Source organism: Charadrius vociferus, unplaced genomic scaffold (genome assembly GCF_000708025.1).
Source record: "Charadrius vociferus isolate BGI_N301 unplaced genomic scaffold, ASM70802v2 scaffold50, whole genome shotgun sequence".
Lineage (NCBI taxonomy): Eukaryota > Metazoa > Chordata > Aves > Charadriiformes > Charadriidae > Charadrius > Charadrius vociferus.
In genome coordinates this window covers 929,018-949,700 of record NW_009646445.1, presented here as the reverse complement: position 1 = coordinate 949,700, position 20,683 = coordinate 929,018, and the positions used below count along the sequence as shown (strand labels likewise).

General features: G+C 37.2%; 1 protein-coding gene across 1 annotated transcript in view; it reads right to left on the bottom strand.

The window, feature by feature from the left end:
- PCNX (pecanex homolog (Drosophila)) overlaps positions 1-20,400 on the bottom strand; it is an 80,744-nt gene extending 60,344 nt beyond the window's left edge. The window contains 5 exon segments of the mRNA XM_009882211.1: positions 6,534-8,234; positions 9,874-9,963; positions 10,903-10,948; positions 13,961-14,066; positions 20,207-20,400. Coding sequence (XP_009880513.1) covers positions 6,534-8,234; positions 9,874-9,963; positions 10,903-10,948; positions 13,961-14,066; positions 20,207-20,400 — 2,137 coding nt within the window.
- Between the last annotated feature and the right edge of the window lie 283 nt (positions 20,401-20,683).

The following is a 20,683-nucleotide window of genomic DNA, read 5'->3' as shown; positions in this document are numbered from 1 at the left end:
AAAATAGGGCGGAGGATAACACAAGGAAAGCTTGTCTTAAAAAAGAAATAAGAAAATGGAAAGAGAAACAAGGGAAATAAAGCCCAAGACGTCAGTGTTGTGGTTGAATGTATGAAAAAAACCAAGTTTGAGACAAGGCTGGAGGAGTATTTACAATTACGTCAAACCAGTCACTACAACAATCTAAAAAGCAAAACACTGTCAAGCAGGGAACAACCAGGACAGTGAAACCATCTGTTTTGAATTCCCAACCAAACATTTTTACAGACCAGCTTGATAGACAAATTTCTATGCTAATACCAAAGATAAAACTAAGTCTCAGTTATTCTACTTCACTGTATTTCCCACTTGAACTATTTCATTTTTAAAAACATTAAGTGTTAGTAACACAGCCTTCTTAACTATAATGTTGATGGCCTTGGGGTCAAAGAGCTAAAGCTATGACCTAATCTTATCCCCTGCCCAATATAGTCCTTATATCCAGGGATTTGGTTATCAATAGCTAGTAGCATGTTCATGCAGCAGACAAACATTCATAACCTACATCAATCCTTATGAAACTTAATTCTGATTTTGTATTTGTATTTCTTCACCTTAAGGAAAAGATGCTTTAAATCTTTAGAACACACATCCTTTCCAGCTAAGTGGTGTTCTATGTTAGTATATCATACAAAGAAAGTCATGTTTGCTTTAAGTGGGCTTCCATTAACTTAACGCGAAATGGTAATTAGTAGCTAACTTCAATATATCCTAGAATTACATCTCATAGCTACATTTAGCAGCAATATGAGCACTTCCATTACAGCTCTGAGAGCTCTCAGAACTGTCCTCAGCTGTACGCATAACAATAAATCCAGGTACATCTACAAAGGAGCATGAAAAAAGTGGCTTATATACTTAGTACATGCAGGTTCGTTTACATCAAGTATCCAAAATTCTTATTCAGCTCCTGTTTGGGAAGAATACTTGGCAAGTTTATGAACAACACATGCTACTTGTCAACAAAATTGAATCATTCTTTCCAAATCAAGTAAAGATTATTGCAAGAAGTAGTTGCACAAACACTACCAATCTAAGACAATTAAACAACTCACTCCCACAGCAACTCAAAGTATTTGAAAAGAACTACTACTACTGCTTTCTTTGGGAGGCTTGAGAGAATTTAATCAGGGTAAATTTTTATAAATAACACTCCCAGGGAAAAAACAAAGAAACAAAAAATTATATTAAGTGTATTTCGCTTCATTTTTAACTTTTGGTATGTGCTATAGTGCTGTTCCATGCTTTTTTCATTAAGTATCCTGAATTTCCCTTATGCAGCCCCGCAGAACTTTAGGTAGACTATCTACTACCTCTGTAGATGCCATAATAAAGGAGCATGTTTCTACCAAGTGACAGAAGTCTCTTACCAGTAGCACTCAGGGCTTTTGCCAAGCAATTACACACATTCCTGGCTCTCAACAGCCACTGCTGTGAGTTGGACAAAACCTTGGGGTTTTGTTTGTTTGTTCCCCATCACCACCTTCATGGAACCACAAAGTATCAGTAAGATGTTAGTTATTTTGGTCATAAGCCATCTAATGAAAGGCCCTGTATTATCCATAAATATCAGAAAGGGGACAAAACAGGCAGGACAGAGTCCCCACACAACGTACCAAAACTGCTTTTTGCTTTAGTAGATAGTGATTAATAATTAGTAGATGCAAGATTCATGCCAAGTGTTATTTCATTGCTAAGTTCTAAAACTGCGGAGTTCCATTTCAACCTCACACATCACTCCTAACGCTGTTTACATCTTCAAGTGTTTAATGGCAACATCTCAGCTCTACTGAGATGACAGAATATTCAAGATCAGAGGTAATTCTGTAAAAGTCAACCTTTACACACAAAAGCTGTGAGAGAACATTATGCTTTCAAAGTCAGATATTGGGAAGGGCTAACATTAAAATTTCTATGTCATTCTTGAACCAAATGCTGTGTATCTTCTGACACTGCTAGTTGACATCTGAAACTCAAATAATGGAATACAGTCTTTTGGTTACAATAAAGAACATCACATAGAAGAGAGCCCTTTCTACTGGCTAATCTGCTTCACCTGATCCAGTTACAGGAGGGGTCCTGCCGAACACATGAACAGAGTTAGCTAACATACACACAAACAGATTACAACAGCTTTACACATTTTTCAGTTTCTACCATTTCTAAACTCTTTGAAAGTTTGATTTCTCATGCAAAACTGTTTGGTTTATCAGTTCACATTCAAACTGCTAGACTCCCAGAAATCAGACCAGAAGACCCATCTTCTGTAACTGTATTAATTCCACCTGCAAAAACGTCTCAAACTAAAGCCATCAGAAACATGGAACAGCTCTACAATACAGCCAAAGTAAGTGATGACCGTAGACTACATTCAACATAAACAGCCAAAGTAAGTGATGACCGTAGACCACATGCAACATAAGCATAGTAGGCAAAAAGCGATATACTGGTAGTAGCTGACATGACCATTGGCTGCATAGCAGAGAACTGAATTGTACTTTTAACTTTGGAGAGGATACTGTCTAATGATTACAGATACGCTGAGCACATATGTACGAACATACACGGACTTAAGAGATGAACAGGTTTCCATATGCCATATGGAACACAAGACTCTAATCCAAGCTCACAAAACCCTATTTTGCCTGCCTGTAGAGAGGTACTGCAGATCACAAAACATAAAAGAACAGTACGAGCTGTTACTTCAATATCACAATGCAATGCACAGAAGGAAAAATGCATTACATTACATGCAGTTTTATTTACAAAAGAGTAAGTAACTCAAGAACTTAAAGTAAATACAACTTAAATTACAGCAAGCTATAAAACAAAGCAGCAACTTAAAGGGTGCATCTTTTACAATTAATATAGAACTGGGGGAGAACACTTGACTTTTCAGGTCAGCTCAAGTTTTGTAAAACATCACTGTGTCATCTACAGCATTATGTTGGTTCTTTAAATCTTTACAGACAGCAATCCAGAAATAGCATAGATCTGACAGGAACCAGGCATAGGAGAATATCAAGGTGGTATTTTAGAAATACCAGTAGACATCTAGGCAAACTTTTAGACATCTAAACAACTTCATCTAACCCATAAACCATCAATTCACTCGCTAATTTTAGAGGCTGAGTAGTTAAACGAGAGTAACAACTATTGTAACACATCTTCTATTTTTTTGTTATACATTCACCACGGGTATTCAATTACACAATTTTCAAATGCTGTTTGTCTGCATTTTAATGAACTGCAATTTCTATTCAAATGCACAGGTTACCTTGTCAAAACAGAGTCATTCACCACTTCCTGGCATAATAAAACAGAAACGAAACTGCTAAGTTGTATCTGCTGAAGATGTACAAATTTGTATAGCGTCCTGCTTAGTACAAGATTACTAAAGGCCATATCCATTATGAAACACACTTTAACAGTTACACAAACAAGTAAGAATGTACTTTTTTAGTTTACTCCCCGAAGACTTAAAGATAAAATGAAGTTATAATTACTGATTTAAGTCATATTTGAAGACTAGGAACAGAAAGCTGCTGACTAAATAAGAGGAGGCGGTATTAATATCAGTCTTTTGGTTATCCAGTGTGCATCTGTTAATTACTTGTTTTAGAAAGTTATCGTAAGCAATCACAAAAATTTAAAAATATTTATATAAAATAATCCCTTCAGAAGGTTGGACCAGACAACTTCTAAAAGTCCCATCCAACCAATATTATCTCATCTTATGAAAATCTGAACCAAGTTTACTCTGTAAATCATCTGCTACGTGTAAATAATATAACTGCTTAATTTTCTCAAATAATTTCTATATACATACACAGATATGATGTTTATTTATATTACACATGTATGCCTTAAAAACACTCCCAAAATGCGAAGACAACTCACTAAAGGGAAATACTGAATGTAAAGCAACTTAGAGATTCTAAAAAATTAAAACATTTTCTCTGATTACTATTAGTCACAGGTAAGCCCAAAGAAGAAAGGCACAATTAAAGATACATCTGTTGCAAAACTTGCAATATAAGCTATAAATTTGGGGGGGTGGGGGGGAACACGACCCAGGAAATTTTGGGGGGGGGGGACACGACACGACCCACAACCAAAACCCAAGACACACACAAAAGAAAAACCAGTAGAAATGAAGGACAACACAAAGGAATTATTCAGATTGATCATGAACAGATAAGTTCAAAGTAATTACTCACTTCATGCTAGACATCACTGCATAAATATTTAAGTAATGCTATAGAAAAGTAAGTGAGATTTTTTTTCTGCTTTCAAAAACAGGAGAATGACATTAATTTCTTACAATTATAAGGGAATTATTTCCCAATCTATTCGTAATAAAAAACCATAAGATACTACAACCGTTATTACTCATATGATGTCAACAAATCTGGAGAACCTGAATCCAGACTGCTTCTTAAAGTCAGCATGAAACCCATGAGCAAGTAATAGCCAGGTGCTCACCATTTATTAAAAATACTAACAACTTCAAAATGTCCATTATTTACACAAAGTTTAAAGGGAAACTGAAAAGAATTCAGCAAGAAAGACAGCAAGACTTCCCCGCTTTAAGCTGCTACAGATTTGTATCTTTAAGATCGCTTTTAAATGTAGTAGGGTTGGTCTTCCCTACATTTCACTCTTCAAAACAGCAATCAAAATATTTGGCAATATACAGCTATCAGTCATGCACTTCTTTCAGACTACTGACAACTAGTGAGTACATATGAAGTCTGACATGTTCTGTAAGGTAAGGTATATTAATCTTCCTTTGCGTATAAGGAGAGGACCTTAACAGTTTTAAGTTGTAATATACAAACCAAAACGAAATTACATCTTGTGCCAAGGAACACATAGAATCAAAACAGTAAATAAATAAAGCAGACCTTTTATTAGGCAAATTACTCTCAGTAGACAAAAGAGAGCTGTCACTTTAACAAGACATAATAAAATGTGTGTTAAGTGTTTCACTTGCAGAGTTAGTACTAAAGAGCAACCTGGACTCTTTCACTAAAGCTACTGCAGAAATCTGTTACTGGGAATAACAGAAAGACAGAAAGTACCAATACATGCAGATGATTTTTTTTTTTTTTTAAGTGAAAGCATGTAAATAGGTCTGAGCTGTCTGTAAACCAGTCAAATTTGATCAGTAATCAATATACAGCTGAAATTCACTGTAGCACTCTTCCCTGCACTCCCCACCCCCCCAAAGAAATTGTACCGATTTTTAGAGTTTGCTCTTATGGCAGGGTCGGTGGGGAAGAACAACACAAAAAAAAGAGGGAATAATAAAAAAAAAAAAACAACCAACAACTATCCATCATATGTCACTGAGTTGAAAGTGTCTCCTTTTAAGATGGAAGAGTCACTATACTTTGCTTAAACAGTCTAAATAATAAGGACAGTAAATTTGCCTCAATTTCTTAAAAATATCTATGTCTTGATCTAAACCACAATTTTATGAAGCATTTGTGTGCTTAGCTAACCAGATTATCTCAAACAATCCCAAATGTTAGACTGAGATCATTAGCAATTGCATACTACTCTAAAGAGATACTTTAAACCCACCTATCTTCCATGACACAAAAAGCTCTCCAGTTAAGGCAGTCAATATGGCTAACCAAGAAAAGACACTGAAACATCATAAAAGAGTGATAAACAAAAAACTACTAAGAGCTCCAACATTTTTTTTACATGCCCCTGTGAATCTATATTAATATATCAGCTTTTACAGGTAAGCTTAGTACTCATATTACACCAAGCAAAGCAATAGTTATAGAAAGTAAGAGGAAGCTACATTCCTCTCCAGCACAGGAAGGTTATTGTGTTCTCATAACAAGGAAAAAAAAAAAAAAAACCAACACACCAACCCAAAGTAAACAACACTGTCTAGCCAACAATGGCAAGTCTAAGCAAAATCAAATCCCTGGGAGAATTCAGCTTAGTAACCAGGCCATCATAAGAGTGATTAATTCAAGGCAGCATGGTAAGGGTTCGGGGATTTTTTTTTTTTTTTGATACCTCCTCAAGTCATTCCAGAGAGTTCATCTAAGAGGCAGCAAGTAATTTCAAACAATCACTTCCACGTTCCCAATTTTCTAAATTGCACAATCTTTCAAACAAAATAGTCTCTCTTTTATTGTTAACTTTTAAAATGGCACACATAATTTGAAGTTTGAGTAACACAATGGAGCAGGTCTGATTTGATCACAAATAATTTAAAGATAACAACTCTGGTTAGCAAATACAAACAAACCCATAACAAATCTACCTACAGATTTCATAACATTTGTTTGAATTCAACTCCCATTTCTGTAGCTCTTCCAAGAGATTACAAAGGAAATGCTTTGTCAGTTTTACTAGGCAAGAAGGGAAAAAAAGGAAGATGCCTAAGTATCCCTGTAACCTAAGTCACAGACACCAGACTCATTAACAAAATACAGCAAGGTACTTCTGGTAGGTCATTCACTTACCTCCACTTGCTGATTCTTGCTCTTCCCCTTCAGGAAACGTGGCCTGGCTTGGTAAGCTATTCCTAGAACGAGTGACTGACTCTAAGTGTGAAGCCCTTCCCAACAGAGATAGCTCATCTAGCACCTCTCCTTCTTTGGCTTCCAAATCAGATTTTGAAGTGGTTAACTGTTTTATGTTACCTGGTGCCATTAAACTATTTGGGTCATTTAAACAAGCTACAGTACCACTGTCCAGGCTTAATACTCTGGCACGATTCTTGGCACTGTTTGTGCTAGAAGTCCGACGCGTAGATCGTTTTTTGCTAATTCCTTCAGAGCTTACATGGGTTTTGTGAGCATTTTCAGGGTCTGTGCCCCCACGTTCTTTAGAAACGTATTTGGTCTTTAGAGCACTGTACTTTCCCTCAGGAGACTGGCATGAATGGGAGGTGGTGCTGGAAGAGCTATCACTGCTGAATTGGTGAGCTGACTGCATACTTGACGTCCTGCTCAAGTCACTTTGATCACTGGAGTCCTCATCATGACAAAACACAGCACTATGAGGTTTAGTACCAGATACACCTCGGAAGGAAACATATTCCCTGTGCCGACTTGAATCAAAACTACTAGCCCGCTTTTTTCCTGTCCTCCTCCGGCTGGACTTGTGGGTAGAGGCTGTTCGATGTATTAAACTAGAAGATTTTGGTCGGACATCTCCTTCTTTTTGCTTTCCGCTTGTTTCTTTAGAAGCTCTTGAATCTACTAACACAGCTAATTTCTCACTCTGCTCATCTCTTTGTTCAGCAGCCTTCCCAGGTGGCCTGTCAGCTTGCGTAGTCAGTTCATTGGCATGGGGATTCTTATTGGCCTCTTCTGAAGCAGAGGCACCAAGACCTTTCTGACTGTGCATCTCATCAGATGTATTAGAACCCTTTACCTCTTGAACACCACTGTTAGTGCTCACTTCCACAGCAGTCCTTTCGCTACTAGTCCTTTTGTCAGTAGTAGAACTACTGTCATCCTCTGAGTCAACACCACAGTCCTTTTTCTTACCATCCTTTCTCTCTTCTCTAGGAGACTCCTCCTCGTGCTCTGACAACACGCTTTCTATATGTGTTGAGCTAGTATGTTCACTTTTATAGCTACTGATGGTACTGTTAGTGTCACGATCAGTCCCACTGCAGTAGCTTTCTGTTGAACCACTGCTTCTAGTACTCAGGCTTCTCAGACTGTCCACACTTTTGTCTGCTTTCAACGATTTGCTCTTCCCACTCTTAGCCAATGGTTGAGGGCTGCTACTTTTCAGAATGTCATCTAATTGAAAAACCCCTGAAATGCAAGAGTTCTCAGCCAAGGACTCTCTGGATCCAGAAGGGGGCTTGGAAGCTTCTAACTCACTCACAGGATCTAGTCCTCGTCTTTGTTGGTAGAGAGGGAAGTCATTTAGTGAAGCATCTGGAAAAGCAACAGCAGAGCTAGAAGTCCTTGGTACACCTCGTGGTCTATGATCCTTCCTATAGGAGTGAGAATGCAGAGTTACGAGCGAAGCTACTTCTGCGTCACATGCACTGGTTTTAGACTGGTCCACGAGCTGGTTGTTCGAGAGGCACACTTTGTCACCGTTGTCCCTTGGCAAATCCTGTCCAGAGGATAATGAAGGTTGGATGGAGACAAACGAGTCATTCGACACCAGACGAAAAAGCTTCCGATCAGTTGCCAAATCTGTGTAAGTACATATTGAAAAATACTCATGTAAAATCTTTGTGTAAGTTATACAGTCCGCTTTACAACTACTTGTTCATACGAGATAAAGCAAGTAAACTGACAAATCCATTTGCAAGTACTATGAATCACATTACCATTTAAAAGATTTCCTACCATCTGGGCAAGCTTGACAATTTTTTTTTTTTAAATAAAAAAGAAACCATCAACACCAGCTTAATGTCAGCAGCTAACAAAACAACATAATTCTGCCAAGTCCCCAGCCTCCTCTATTGCTCCTATGTCTCAGACTTAGTGTTTTTATGTACCCCAAAGTTTCTTAATTATAAAAGGGTACCCTGCCTTTTGTTTTGTTTCCTACATGCAGTGAACTTTTTCACATAAACTTTAAAATTTTTCAGGAAACCAGAGTAAACCCCACCACCTTTGAAGTCACAAAAAATTCAACAAAAAATCACCTTTCATACCAGATACCAAGTAAGCTCACACTTAGCAAGGATACAGGCAGTGGCACAAGTCTATTGGTACTATAACGTATTTCCCTATAAAGTTATGAGTTTTACTACCTCTAAAACTGGTGCTGTTAAAGCAAATCATGAGGATTTGCTGTTAGCTCTTGGTCAGAACAACTGTTTCTGTTATCCATCACAAGCAATCTCTTGGAAAAGTGTCCACCTGTAGGTACTATTGAAAGTCACGCTACTTTCCTTTTTGGTACCGTCACTAAAAATAGACGATCTAGAGGCCAAATTTAGTTACTAGTATTGCTAAATTTTTGTAGAGTGCATTTGCACACGTGTAACTTAAGAGACTTCAGTTAGTCAGCTGAAAGTAGTAGTACACTGCTGCCTATTACAACAGCACAGCCACCTGTAATCCTCTATTTCAAACACACTTTCTGCACTGAATCACACCATGACTGAATCAGTCCAACAAAATTGGTCAAAATGAACTTTAGTATTCCCAGAGTGAACATCTTCCTAATCACCAGGTACTTTAAAATCAGTAAAAAAAAAAAAATTCCCTACAATTTTATGCTCTGTTTTAGTCTAAGCAGATTTTTTCCTTGCAATGAAGCTAAATGAAAAATGAGATCTGAAACAAAATTGGACAATGGAAGAACACAGGCTAGCAGTTTCCTTACATAGTAGGAAAACACAATTACAAAACTCTGATCACTTGCATATTAGAAGCAGTCTATAGCTCCACAAACACAGAACACCTCACAGGATTATTTACTTTACAGACATGCACGCCTGAGCTTAAAAAATTCACTTGGCTGTACTGGAAAGCAAAACAAATTAAGTCTACAATGAAGTCCATGAACCCCAAGCCACTTTCAGTACAAGAGAGATCATCTAGAGACATGTAAGCTAGCTATCTTTCAGCATTAAGGAGACAGTAAATATTTATTACCTGCTGGAAGATACCAGAACAAGAAACCCAGAGCCAAAGAATAAAGTTAAAAGGATTCAAGCTATGCATCCCAGGAACTTACAGTAATTAAGAAAGGAAACAGAAAGCTTCAAGATAACCTTTCTTAGAGTCTATCAGCAAATTGCATGAATTTATTTAGCATAAAGTAAAGGGTGTTTGGTAACAAAACACCACGTTTAATATGCAGAAGAAGAAATTTTACCTTGTTCTTCACTCCCTTCTTTACATAGGCTAGAACTCTGGCCAAGACTTAAACTGATATCATCAGAGGTCTTGGCAGTGTCAGTATCTCCTGTGAATTTGAAGAAAGAAGAGTACTAGTACTCAAAGTATTAACACGTACATCCACATACACCACAGATTTCTCACTTAAAGACTGTTACTTTTACTTCTTCATTTGAAGGTAAATAATTATAATATTACAATTACAATACAAAAACACCACAATAATTACAAGTAACACAAGATTTCTATTATCTTTTAGAGATAAGTATTGTCTACTCTATTTCTTTTATTTTGTATATAAGAAAGTTTTCATTCAACTACACAGATCTTCTATGAAGAACTGAAAAAGTATCTTACACAGAACCCAATGGAAATAAAGATTGTGGTTTTTTCTAAAAGATATATCTATTTGATTATTCCTTTTTGCATGGTTGCCAATGAGGCGTAGATTGTAACAAAATACTTGTAAAGATAAAGATAAGGAAGAATAAGGAAGGTGACAAAAATTCACATCTCATTTTCATTTGTTTTATTATTGGATTAATAAAATTACACCATAGCAACTCTGCATATTACAAATAATTTATCTTTCATCTCAGAGGATTTCACAAGGGCTGTCCTGGACAATGTTCTGGCTAGATGCCAAGCAACTAGAAATAATCAAGTCATTGAAATAAAATACCAGAAGGGTGGCTGGTTGCACAGGACTCAGAATAGTAGGGAGAAGTCCACTCAAACCAACCCCTTGGCTCTACATTTACATGCAAGAAAAAAAACTTGTTACATGGAAAACAGAGCACAGATTCCAGGATATTCTCTCTCAGTGTTTTAGGCACACAATTTGCAACTCCAAGGAAGATTTCTTCCAATTAGTAAATGCTGTACTTAGCTCACAAGAAAGTTTTGAAGACGAACACGGTAGAAAATATTTGGAAACAACATAGTAAACAACAGTGATTTGAAGTGCTACTGTAAGGTAATTTTAACAAGTAACCAAAAATCTCACCTTTGATGGTTGCTGCTGTTCCCAGACGAGATAACCCAGATCCAACCTAGAAATAGGGAATTACGTAAAAAGCTGTAAACTTTCAGGAACTACCCAACTGTTGTTTCCTATTACTGCAATATATGCATTTGCCTATAGACCTAGGACAGACTTTCAGAGGCACAAAAGCATCCAACAGCACGGCGCTGCAAAATCCTTTCTGACTCAGAATGTTTCCACTGCAAACAGAGGCAACAAGGCATCTAATAATGTATCCAACTATATCACTGCATTATTCTGTTTTACAGCAAATATACTTGGAGATGTTACTATGCTGATTTTAAAAACTCTTTCGAATCTAGGCGTTTTCCTTGAAAATGCTTAATATGGAAACAAACTACTAGTGTGGTGGTACACTAATAACTGTTTAATGCAGTGATTGCAGTTGCATAAAATGCTTAAATAAAACACCATGTTAATAAAAAAACCCTTATCTGTTCAACATATTAAACACCAAGCTAAATCCAGAAACTGCTCCCATTGGAAAAGATAAAAATATTTAACAGGGTTAGTTTCCAGGTCTATCAGAGTTGATCCAATGACCAGGTAACCATAAGAACCTAAGCATTGGTAGACGGACAGCGGCATGAACAGGGGATATGGCAGGGTGAGCCCTGCTGGCAGCCCAATAAACTTAAATTAATTTAACCTAATCATTTTACTGTATCTTATTCCTCCCTCTCATTCCTGCAAATGTGATTTTTCTTTTGAAGAGTTTCTGAGTACACAGATTAGTTACCTCAAAGCAAGTAAACTGGTGACTGAAAGACCATGCAGTATTCCTTGATCTTTTCTCGGACATTAGTTACAATCACATTTCAAGTTTATAGTATCTGCTTTTCAACCATGTTCAATGGCTAACCAGCAGGTACATACCTCCTCATACAAAAACGAGCTAGCCATTTAGGTCTGCAGTCTGTCTTTCTACATATGTCCTGTGATCTGTAGCAATTTTGCAGAGGTGCTAAAGAGAACTTAGTCTTTCCTTCAAGAATATTTCCAGTACCACCTTTCTCAAAGAACTCTAAATAGCACACACAAATGCATGTGTCAATTAAACCACTCAGAAATAAGATAGGAGAAGGGCACTCAAAGGCAAAAATCTGAATCCAAGATACATAACAATGATGGCAAAATTACTTTACTGTATACTTACTGGGATGCTGTTTTTCAAAAATCCCTAGTTTGAATGACTCAGGGAAAAGGGCATAATTCTACTAATTCTTCTCTGTAAGCACAGCAAATTTAAGGTAATCTGAAGGCATGAGCAGATTTTGTTCAGCCATACTACAGAAGAACAAGGACTTTACTACACATAATGCAGAAAAACAGCTGAAGCTCGTTTTATGCATTTTCCTACACTGTCATGCATGCTTTTAGTTGGTCATTTTGCCATGTTTCAACTTTTTTCCTTTTTCCCCTTCAGTAACATGCCTTACAGAATGGTGTAGCTGAATGCAAATACATCAGCATGGGAAAGCTATTTCATACAACAAAATTGAACATAACTCAGATGCTTACTGTTCACATACCCTTTTGATACTGCAGATTCAATCTTGGGGGACTACTGAGCACTAATTTTATCAGCACAAACACATTTTAAACACTATACATCCTTTCACAGTAGCTTTAGCTGTTTTATAGTGTCAGCATTAAAGTACACAGGAAAAGACCACGAAGCTTCTTGACAGGCTTTAATAATAAAACTGTTCCTAGTATGTTTGGAATGGTTTTATTTCCGAAGGCCAGTCAAAGAAACACAATCCCCAGCCTCGTTCTGTCTTCCTACATAGACCATCACTTCCTATTCCTTTGAATACTACCCAATACCTGCTTCCTTCAAAGGAGAAAATCTCATGGAGTATCTATGCTGCATAACGGAGCGTTATTCAGATAAAACACCAATATTAGCATAACACTGCACTGCATTATATACTGCTTGCTCAGAGAGCAAATTAGAAGGATTCAGTACCATAATACCCCACCAGTTTTCCACCTCATTCAAAAATAGCTTCTGTATCTTTAATATGATGCTGCATTGCTCATTGTCAACACAACCTTACAGTCTGGCCAGTCAATCTACTCATCCTCATGAAGAGTTGGTAAAAGAAGCCACGAGCTGCTAAACATCACAAGCCAAATAAAAGGAACAGCACATGCAGCACTATGGAAGTTGAATGCATAAATCTAGCAGACAGAAGGAAACAGAACAACTTCCCCAGTGAAATTACAAGGCAACTGGAGCATAATGAAGTTGCATTAAAATCTAATAAAGCCAAGTTCTTCAGCACTTCCATCTGGTGTGCAGCAGCCCCTATTTATTGCTTTCTTCCCACCCCTGTCGAAGTGTCAAAATAGTGAAGATCTTGCAGAGGTCATCCAAAAATAAACAGTTTTAGTCTTTCCATTTCCACCAATTTATCTTGCTTTGTACTTTAGCAAATTAACATTTTTTACTGCAGAGTCTGAACTGTCAAGACTAATAACTTTCAGAAAGCCGTTTAGCATTGCAAGAGACAATCAGCAGTGGATACATTCTAAGAAGTCTTAACAGAAACCTCCTCAAATTCAGCACAACTGAAGTTTATCAATTAAGCACCTAAATGACAGGCCAAACAAAAGTAATGGAGGAAAACAAAGTTAGAAGACAGGGATGAAATTACAACTTGAGCTATATAATGGCTCAGTGATATCAAAAAGGAAGAAGGAAGCCCACCACAGTGGATCTTAGTACTTATCTGACCATGCTCTGAGCCATTTTGATTTACTAAATAAGAACAAAGCTAACTGAGAAAAAGGGAATTCTTTCCGATGGGACAGTAAACTGCTGTACAAAATCTTGCCATTCCTAAAATGAACACAAGATGGGATGAGCAAGAGCTATGCAGCTGGGAGAATGCAATCCCACCCTAATAAAGCGGTCATATAATATAACAAGAAAAAAAACCAGCAAAAATTACTCTACAGATTGCAAAGCCAGCAGTACTAAAGCAACAACTGCAGCAGCTTTAATTCTTACCTGGTTGTTTGGATCTATCCCAGCATAAGAATTGCGTGAACTACAGCCAACAGGGGGAGTTGCTTCTCGTATGAACTCTGACATCTCAATCCCTCCACCAGGATCACTAAGAAACATACAAGAGAAAAAGAAAAAAAAACCCACGAACATTAACCTACCAGTTCAACAGAAGTTTGTCTGTCTACGCTGAGCACGGATTCAAAACAGTTTTATCCTTTTTAAAATATCAGAGGTTCAAATATATCCCAGTATATCCCTCGGATGAATGCTGCCCATTTGACACAGGGAGCTCAGTCAGAGCTGGAGCACCCTCTGTACTGTCACAGAAGCTCCTGCCTTGTAAAGTCCACTGACATCAGCCAACACAAACTGCGAAGACTTAGGAGCTACAAGGCATTTTGAAATGCTGACATACGAAATTCTCTCTGTCTATACATACACACATGTAACTTTCCAATAATCTGTCCAACTATAATACCCAGAAATCAATCAATAGAAAAAATACTAAACAGAACTCTTTAAAGATGAGGGAAAGGACTCCGGATCTTTTCCTTCGACTGGATCTAGGAGCAAAAGTAAGGATGGGTTAACCAAGAAAGCCACACATTGTCAGCAGAAGTTATTGGAAAGGGAGAGACACACAGGGACATTGTATCTCTCCCAGGGATGCAAGCCACTTCTTGCTACCAGAAAATAGCTTCCCTTCTGATAATTTACAGGCCCTAACAAGAAATATTTTGGAGGTACAATATATACATTATTACATCCTAGTGATTTCACCCTTTCAGGATTAGTAAATATTAGTTTGGAAGTCTTTTCCAGATCAACATCAACAAATTGTAATAAAACATAATTCAGCTTGTCAGAGGCAGCTATTTATGAAACAAAAGCAAGTTGGGCCTGTCCATCAGGACAATGGGGTGTGAAATGAGCTGGGGACTACAACTCTTGTTAACTGCAAAGAGGGAGAAGTTGAGGTACCCTTTTTCCTCTCCCAATACAGTTCTCTTTAACCATCTTGATCCAGGAGACTTCTGAACAGAAGTAATTGCAGTTTAATTTGACACTGACACTCTCTGCTCCTTCCCATCGACAAATAACTGCCTCCCAATAATCAGTGATTCAGAGCAGTGGCAAGTTCACTCCAACATTTTGCACAACCCTTCTCCATCTGGACTAAAGAAACTAAAGATGAAGCCCTTCTGGAGAAAGAGACAGAAATGGGCAGAAGCACCACAGGACTTACTTAATATACAGCTAGTCTCATAGAAAAGTCTTGTGCAATAAGACAAACACCTAATAATTTTTGTAATACACATACATCAATCTAGGATATAACAAACAAACTGTATGTAGGCTAAAGGTCCTGAAATATCATTCATTCTGCAGCATGACATTTCAAGCTATTGTCATCTCAAAGACGTGTAAAGGTACAACCTTGGGAACCATTCTAGATCATACAAGAGGCCCCTGAACAAAAGAGCTGACAAAAAAAAGACAGTTTGAATTTAGGAATATATTACTTCAGTAAAAATAAGTTAACTTAAGAGAACCAGCCATGAGTTCGCAGAACACCCTGAACAAAAGAGCTGACAAAAAAAAAGACAGTTTGAAGTTAGGAATATATTACCTCAGTAAAAATAAGTTAACTTAAAAGAGAACCAGCCATGAGTTCACAGAACAATTATGGTTTAAATCCAGAACATTGAAAAAAAGAAGTGAAAAGCCACCATTTTGGTATAGCTCAGCAGTGAGACATAAGCATGCTCTTATTGATGGCTGTTTGCAGAGCCCTCTCTGACCTGTTATTATCAATTATGGTAAGGCAGAACCAGGTAAGAACCACACAAAAAAAAAATATACAGAGTTCAGCTTCAATAATTTCCACCAGCTTTCGCCAAACAAAGTATTCCTTAGGTAAGCATTTTAAGAACACATAAGGATGTAACATGAAGCTAAAGACTAAACATAAGTGGGAATTTTTCAGTTTAAGTCCAGCATACATTATGATGACAACTGAAGATAAAACAAAGAACGCTTTTCAGAAAATACTACATTTTTTCTGTTTGAATAATTCATTCAGAAACACTGCATATGATTAAAGTATGTCCTATGAAGTAGAAAAATAAGTCAGTTTGAATAAGCTCTCATGCATAGAACTGGATAGTTAGACAGGGTGGGAGAAGGAGGTGATTTTGTTTAAAGTGAAACAACAGATATCAGCATAAGCAGCAACACAACCCAACACCACAACTCTACTCACAGATGTTATATTCTGTGACAGCACACAAAAACCAATGGATTAACAAAAGCTAGTAACAAACAACAAATAAAGTCTGCAGGAACAAGCAGGAAGTACAGATTTCTAGGATTAATCATTGTATGCATAAGGATGTAGACTACAACAGCCTGTAGAATCCTTTAGGAGCTATTTTCTGCTAGTGTTGTGGCCATTGCTTTCTGTTATTAAGTTGTGCAGTTTCTTACAGTTTGTTGGCTTCCTACCTTAGAGCAAGTGCTACGCTTTTCAGTTTGCAAGCAAAAAAATGAAGTGAAGCTACTACAGAAATTGAGAAGACTGAATAAATTATGTCCAGCTACCTGCAACAGATTGCTGTGGAAGAGACATTTAGAGACTGCGCAAAACAAATTAAAATTAGTATTTCTAATTATTAGTAACTCCTATCTAAAATCACTATCTGCAGCTATATTACTTTAATCTGTCAGAGACTAACTGGAAGTCTGAATAGGCAGTAAGGTTACATGAATTCAGAAGTTTAAAATTTGACTTTCGCTTATTGACTAAAATCTGATATTCAGACTAGAACTTCCAGAGAGAATCTGGAATGAGCTATTCTGATTTCAGGAAGAAGCAGAGGAAGAATTTTATTCTTTTCTTTTGAATACCTTCTTCTACCCTTGGTTTCCAACTAAAATAGGAAGGTAACTAGTCAGGAGGCAGCTCTCAAAATACAAAAGAACCACAGCATGTACTGCAAATGCTAGACCTCAACAGTTTCAAGTATTAAGAGAAGTTTTCTTTAAAGCTTGAATCACTAATTACAGTGTCAAAAATGCAAACCAGCTCCAAGCTTAAGGACAGGTCTGCTAGCCACAGGAGACAGCAAGGAAAAGAAATAGCAAAGGTAGGGCAAGAGTTGTAGAGATTACTTTTTTTTTTTTTTAATTTCCCTTGTTCATACTTCAATTACATATAGTCTACGTAAACAAAGATGCAACATTCTCCAGCTGTCAGTTTTATTTTGTAGAAGTGCCTGTGAAATTCATGTAGCATCATGATTACAGCTCCCCCATGCTGATGGAGATCAGGGACAGCAGTGTCACCAGGTTAATGCTTTATGATACTTTCAACCATACAGTCACTGACACAAGAAAGAAGCCATATTCATATCTCCAAGAAGCCATATTCATATCTGACTTAACTGTTTTAAGGTATCCACGTGGGTCCACCAATACCCAAAGATTACACTTGCACTGTTCCTTCTATCTTTTATAAGAGATTAGGAGCCTGTATCCCCATCACTTGTTTTCATGAAACCTCACAGAAGAATTTTAAATACCACCCCTGTAAGTATGAAAGCAGCAACTGTCCTAGAAGCTACAGAAGATGACAACTCACATTCCTATCTCTAAATTAAGACTCACTTCTCTCAAAAATATTAATTCAAGAATTTCAGCTTTATAAAGAGGATGAGGAAAAAATAAACAAGGCATTTCTTAGGGAACATTAAATTGTTCTTCACTTAAGTGTACCGAAGTTTATGAAAAGACTAAAAACCCTCAGAGTTCGATCCTATTCACAAACCAATGTGAACCAAAAATAAATGAGCAGTTCATGTAAACCTACATGTGACAGCACATAATTTTTGTCAAATACCTGAAAGCACCACTTTGCAGATAACATCTTGAGAAAGAAAGAACAGCAGTTCTTCGAAGCTTAAACAGAATCCTGAACATAACTTCTGAGCAGAAGCCAGACTATTGCTTCATCCTTCAAAAATACTAATATCTAAAGTGGTCCTACGGAGGGGGTGAAAACTCTAGGACAGCTTTGCACGCTATACTATATATACAGACATATATCACATGCTGTAGCCTAACCTATCAAAACTAATATCCTGATTATGCAAATATTTAAGGTAGTATGTCTGCTTAGACCTCCCCTATATCCATCTTATGCTAGGGGAGCAGAATTTAAAAATACAAAAAACCCACATACATACTTTCTTCCGAGGCACTTTTTTTATTAGTGTTCCAATTTAACTTGCTAAGAAGGTGACAGCTGAATATTAAACATTCACTCTACATCCCCTCTACTGGTTTGAATGTTATCCCAGAGTTCTTGTAAGCTTCCAGGCAAAGATTAGTATATACTGTACATCCCACTTACCAAAAAGTAACTCCGTAATTTCTGCATTGACCTTGTTCCCAGTTCTAGTTAAGAGACCTGAAAGTGGGAACAAGGATCATATAAAAGTTAATGAAACTTTAGTTGGCAAGCAGGACACACAGCATCAAACTAACCTCTACTTCTGAGCTCACAAATGCTTATAATGTAATAATTTGTCCCATGTCAACTGCTCCTTAGACAAAACAGAACTTCTGAAACATTCAGAAGTAATTCACAATACTAGTAGAAAGAAGTCCCTTACCAAGTGTTGGCTACTGTTTCAGAAGCAAAAGCTACATGGCTTAAAAAAAAAAAAAAGGATCACAGCTAAAACATGCGTTAGGAAAGTTGCATTGAAACAGAACAGACCACTAGTTTACTTTCATGAGTTTTATTAAGCAGAATAAGCATTAGTATACATTTAAACAAGCATTCTGCCAAAATAGCTCAATACAGTTTTAGTACGGTATATGGTGATCTAAAAGGAGTCATAATTAAAATCAGCAGGTTCAGTTACCAAAAACAACATGGAAAAAGGGTCAGGTTATAAAAGATTGATACAAGAAGTTACTGCAAATCAACTTTAAAGGAATCTAAGACACTGTTTTTACTAACAATACCTGAGCTGAGAGCAGATACAGAAGAACTTAATACTCATCTCATGAGTAGTTACTCTATATGCACTGTGAAGTCCTTTTACTTCCAGGCTGAGCATTTTGAAGAGCATCACTTTAACACTTCCTTTCTTTAAGCATCCCGATAAACAGACTTAAGAGGCTTCTTTCAACTACATTTCCTGATGACACATGTAAAAAGTTTCAGGGTTTTGTTTTGCAGGTTTGTTGTTGGTTTTTTTTTTTTGTTTGTTTTTTTTTTAAGAAAACACAACCTTTTAAGAGTCAGGACAGCATATTAGTTGCCTCACTTTGAAAATTATTCATGGTTACTAGTACCAGAAACTCAGACAAGAGAAAGGTCTTCTTTAAAAGCTAACAATTCAAGGTTGATTTACGTCATGCAGTCTAACTCTTAAGATGGCCTCAATTATCTGGAGCCAGGCAGAGGCTTTGATAATAGAGCTCATAACACATCCACAGTCTGATCAGACTGGTTAGGTTGGCCTTGTTGATGAGTCATCTTTTGCTCTTCTTTCTCCAAGCAGTCTGGTCAGAAGAGGAAAACCTCTGGGTTTTGGGTTGGTTTTTTTTTTATGCTGGTAATAGCAGAGATCTGTGGAAAGGAACCACCTCCCATTGAAAGTACCTCAAAATCATCATCTTCACTACTGAGCTGAGCAATTCCAGAATTGCCAAATTCACAGGACAGTGTTCTCCTGAATTAAGACTATGACTGGAGTCAAGCATTGTATCTGACTCCTGCTCTTGCAAAACTAAGGGAATTGAAGCCTGATCAGACATTCATTTTAGTCATAAGAGACTTAGCATGTAGTATGTGGTCTTTGACAGCCAGATTTTTAAAACTAAGTCTACTGCTGAAATAAGATGACTTGTACTGGTTGTGTTCATTAAGTATTTAGTGGCCTAATCAGCACACATTTTCCATGCTATTGTTTTAGTGCTTCCAGCATTTTCAATATTGTTCTGGAACTCCTTTGGGGAAGGAACCAGGAAATTAACATGAATCCATCATTTCAAAACTAATACGTAAATAAGTCTGCTTTTAAAAAGACCAGACTTAAATAATCTTTCAGAACTACGGAGGTCTGCATCTATATCCTTCAATGTTTATTTCAAACACCATTCCAGTGACATATCTGATGAAGGCAGGACTGTTTATCATTTGAAGCAGTATACAAACATCAGTAGACACCTTACCTGGGCCCATTGCTGTCTTTCCTCTTGGCTGAAACATTGCTTTGTTCTGTTTTTGCACCTCTGTCCATATGCTCACTAGCATTCCTCTCCACAATTTCTCCCTCATCCAGTGCCCTGTGCAAACGGTAATTCACCATCTTCAAAACGATAAAGAGAGCTGCTATCACCGGGCAGTAGACAGCTACTATCATCATGGAAGAAGGAAGGGCCTTTCAAAAAAGAGTAAGAAGAGTTAATGAACATAAGGTCAAGCGTCCATAAGAATACATAAAGCTATCTAGAGTTTAACAGTTTCTTTCATATAGAAAATATCAATCATACTGAAAATGAAGGTTTAAGCACACACCCCCTACAGTCAGACTTTGTGTGGAGACTATTACAAGTTTAGCAACATAGAGAAAAGGAATAGTTGGACTACAAGATACCAAAGCACCACAGCAGCATGCTAAGTAGACCTATCACTGGAGCTTGAGAGCC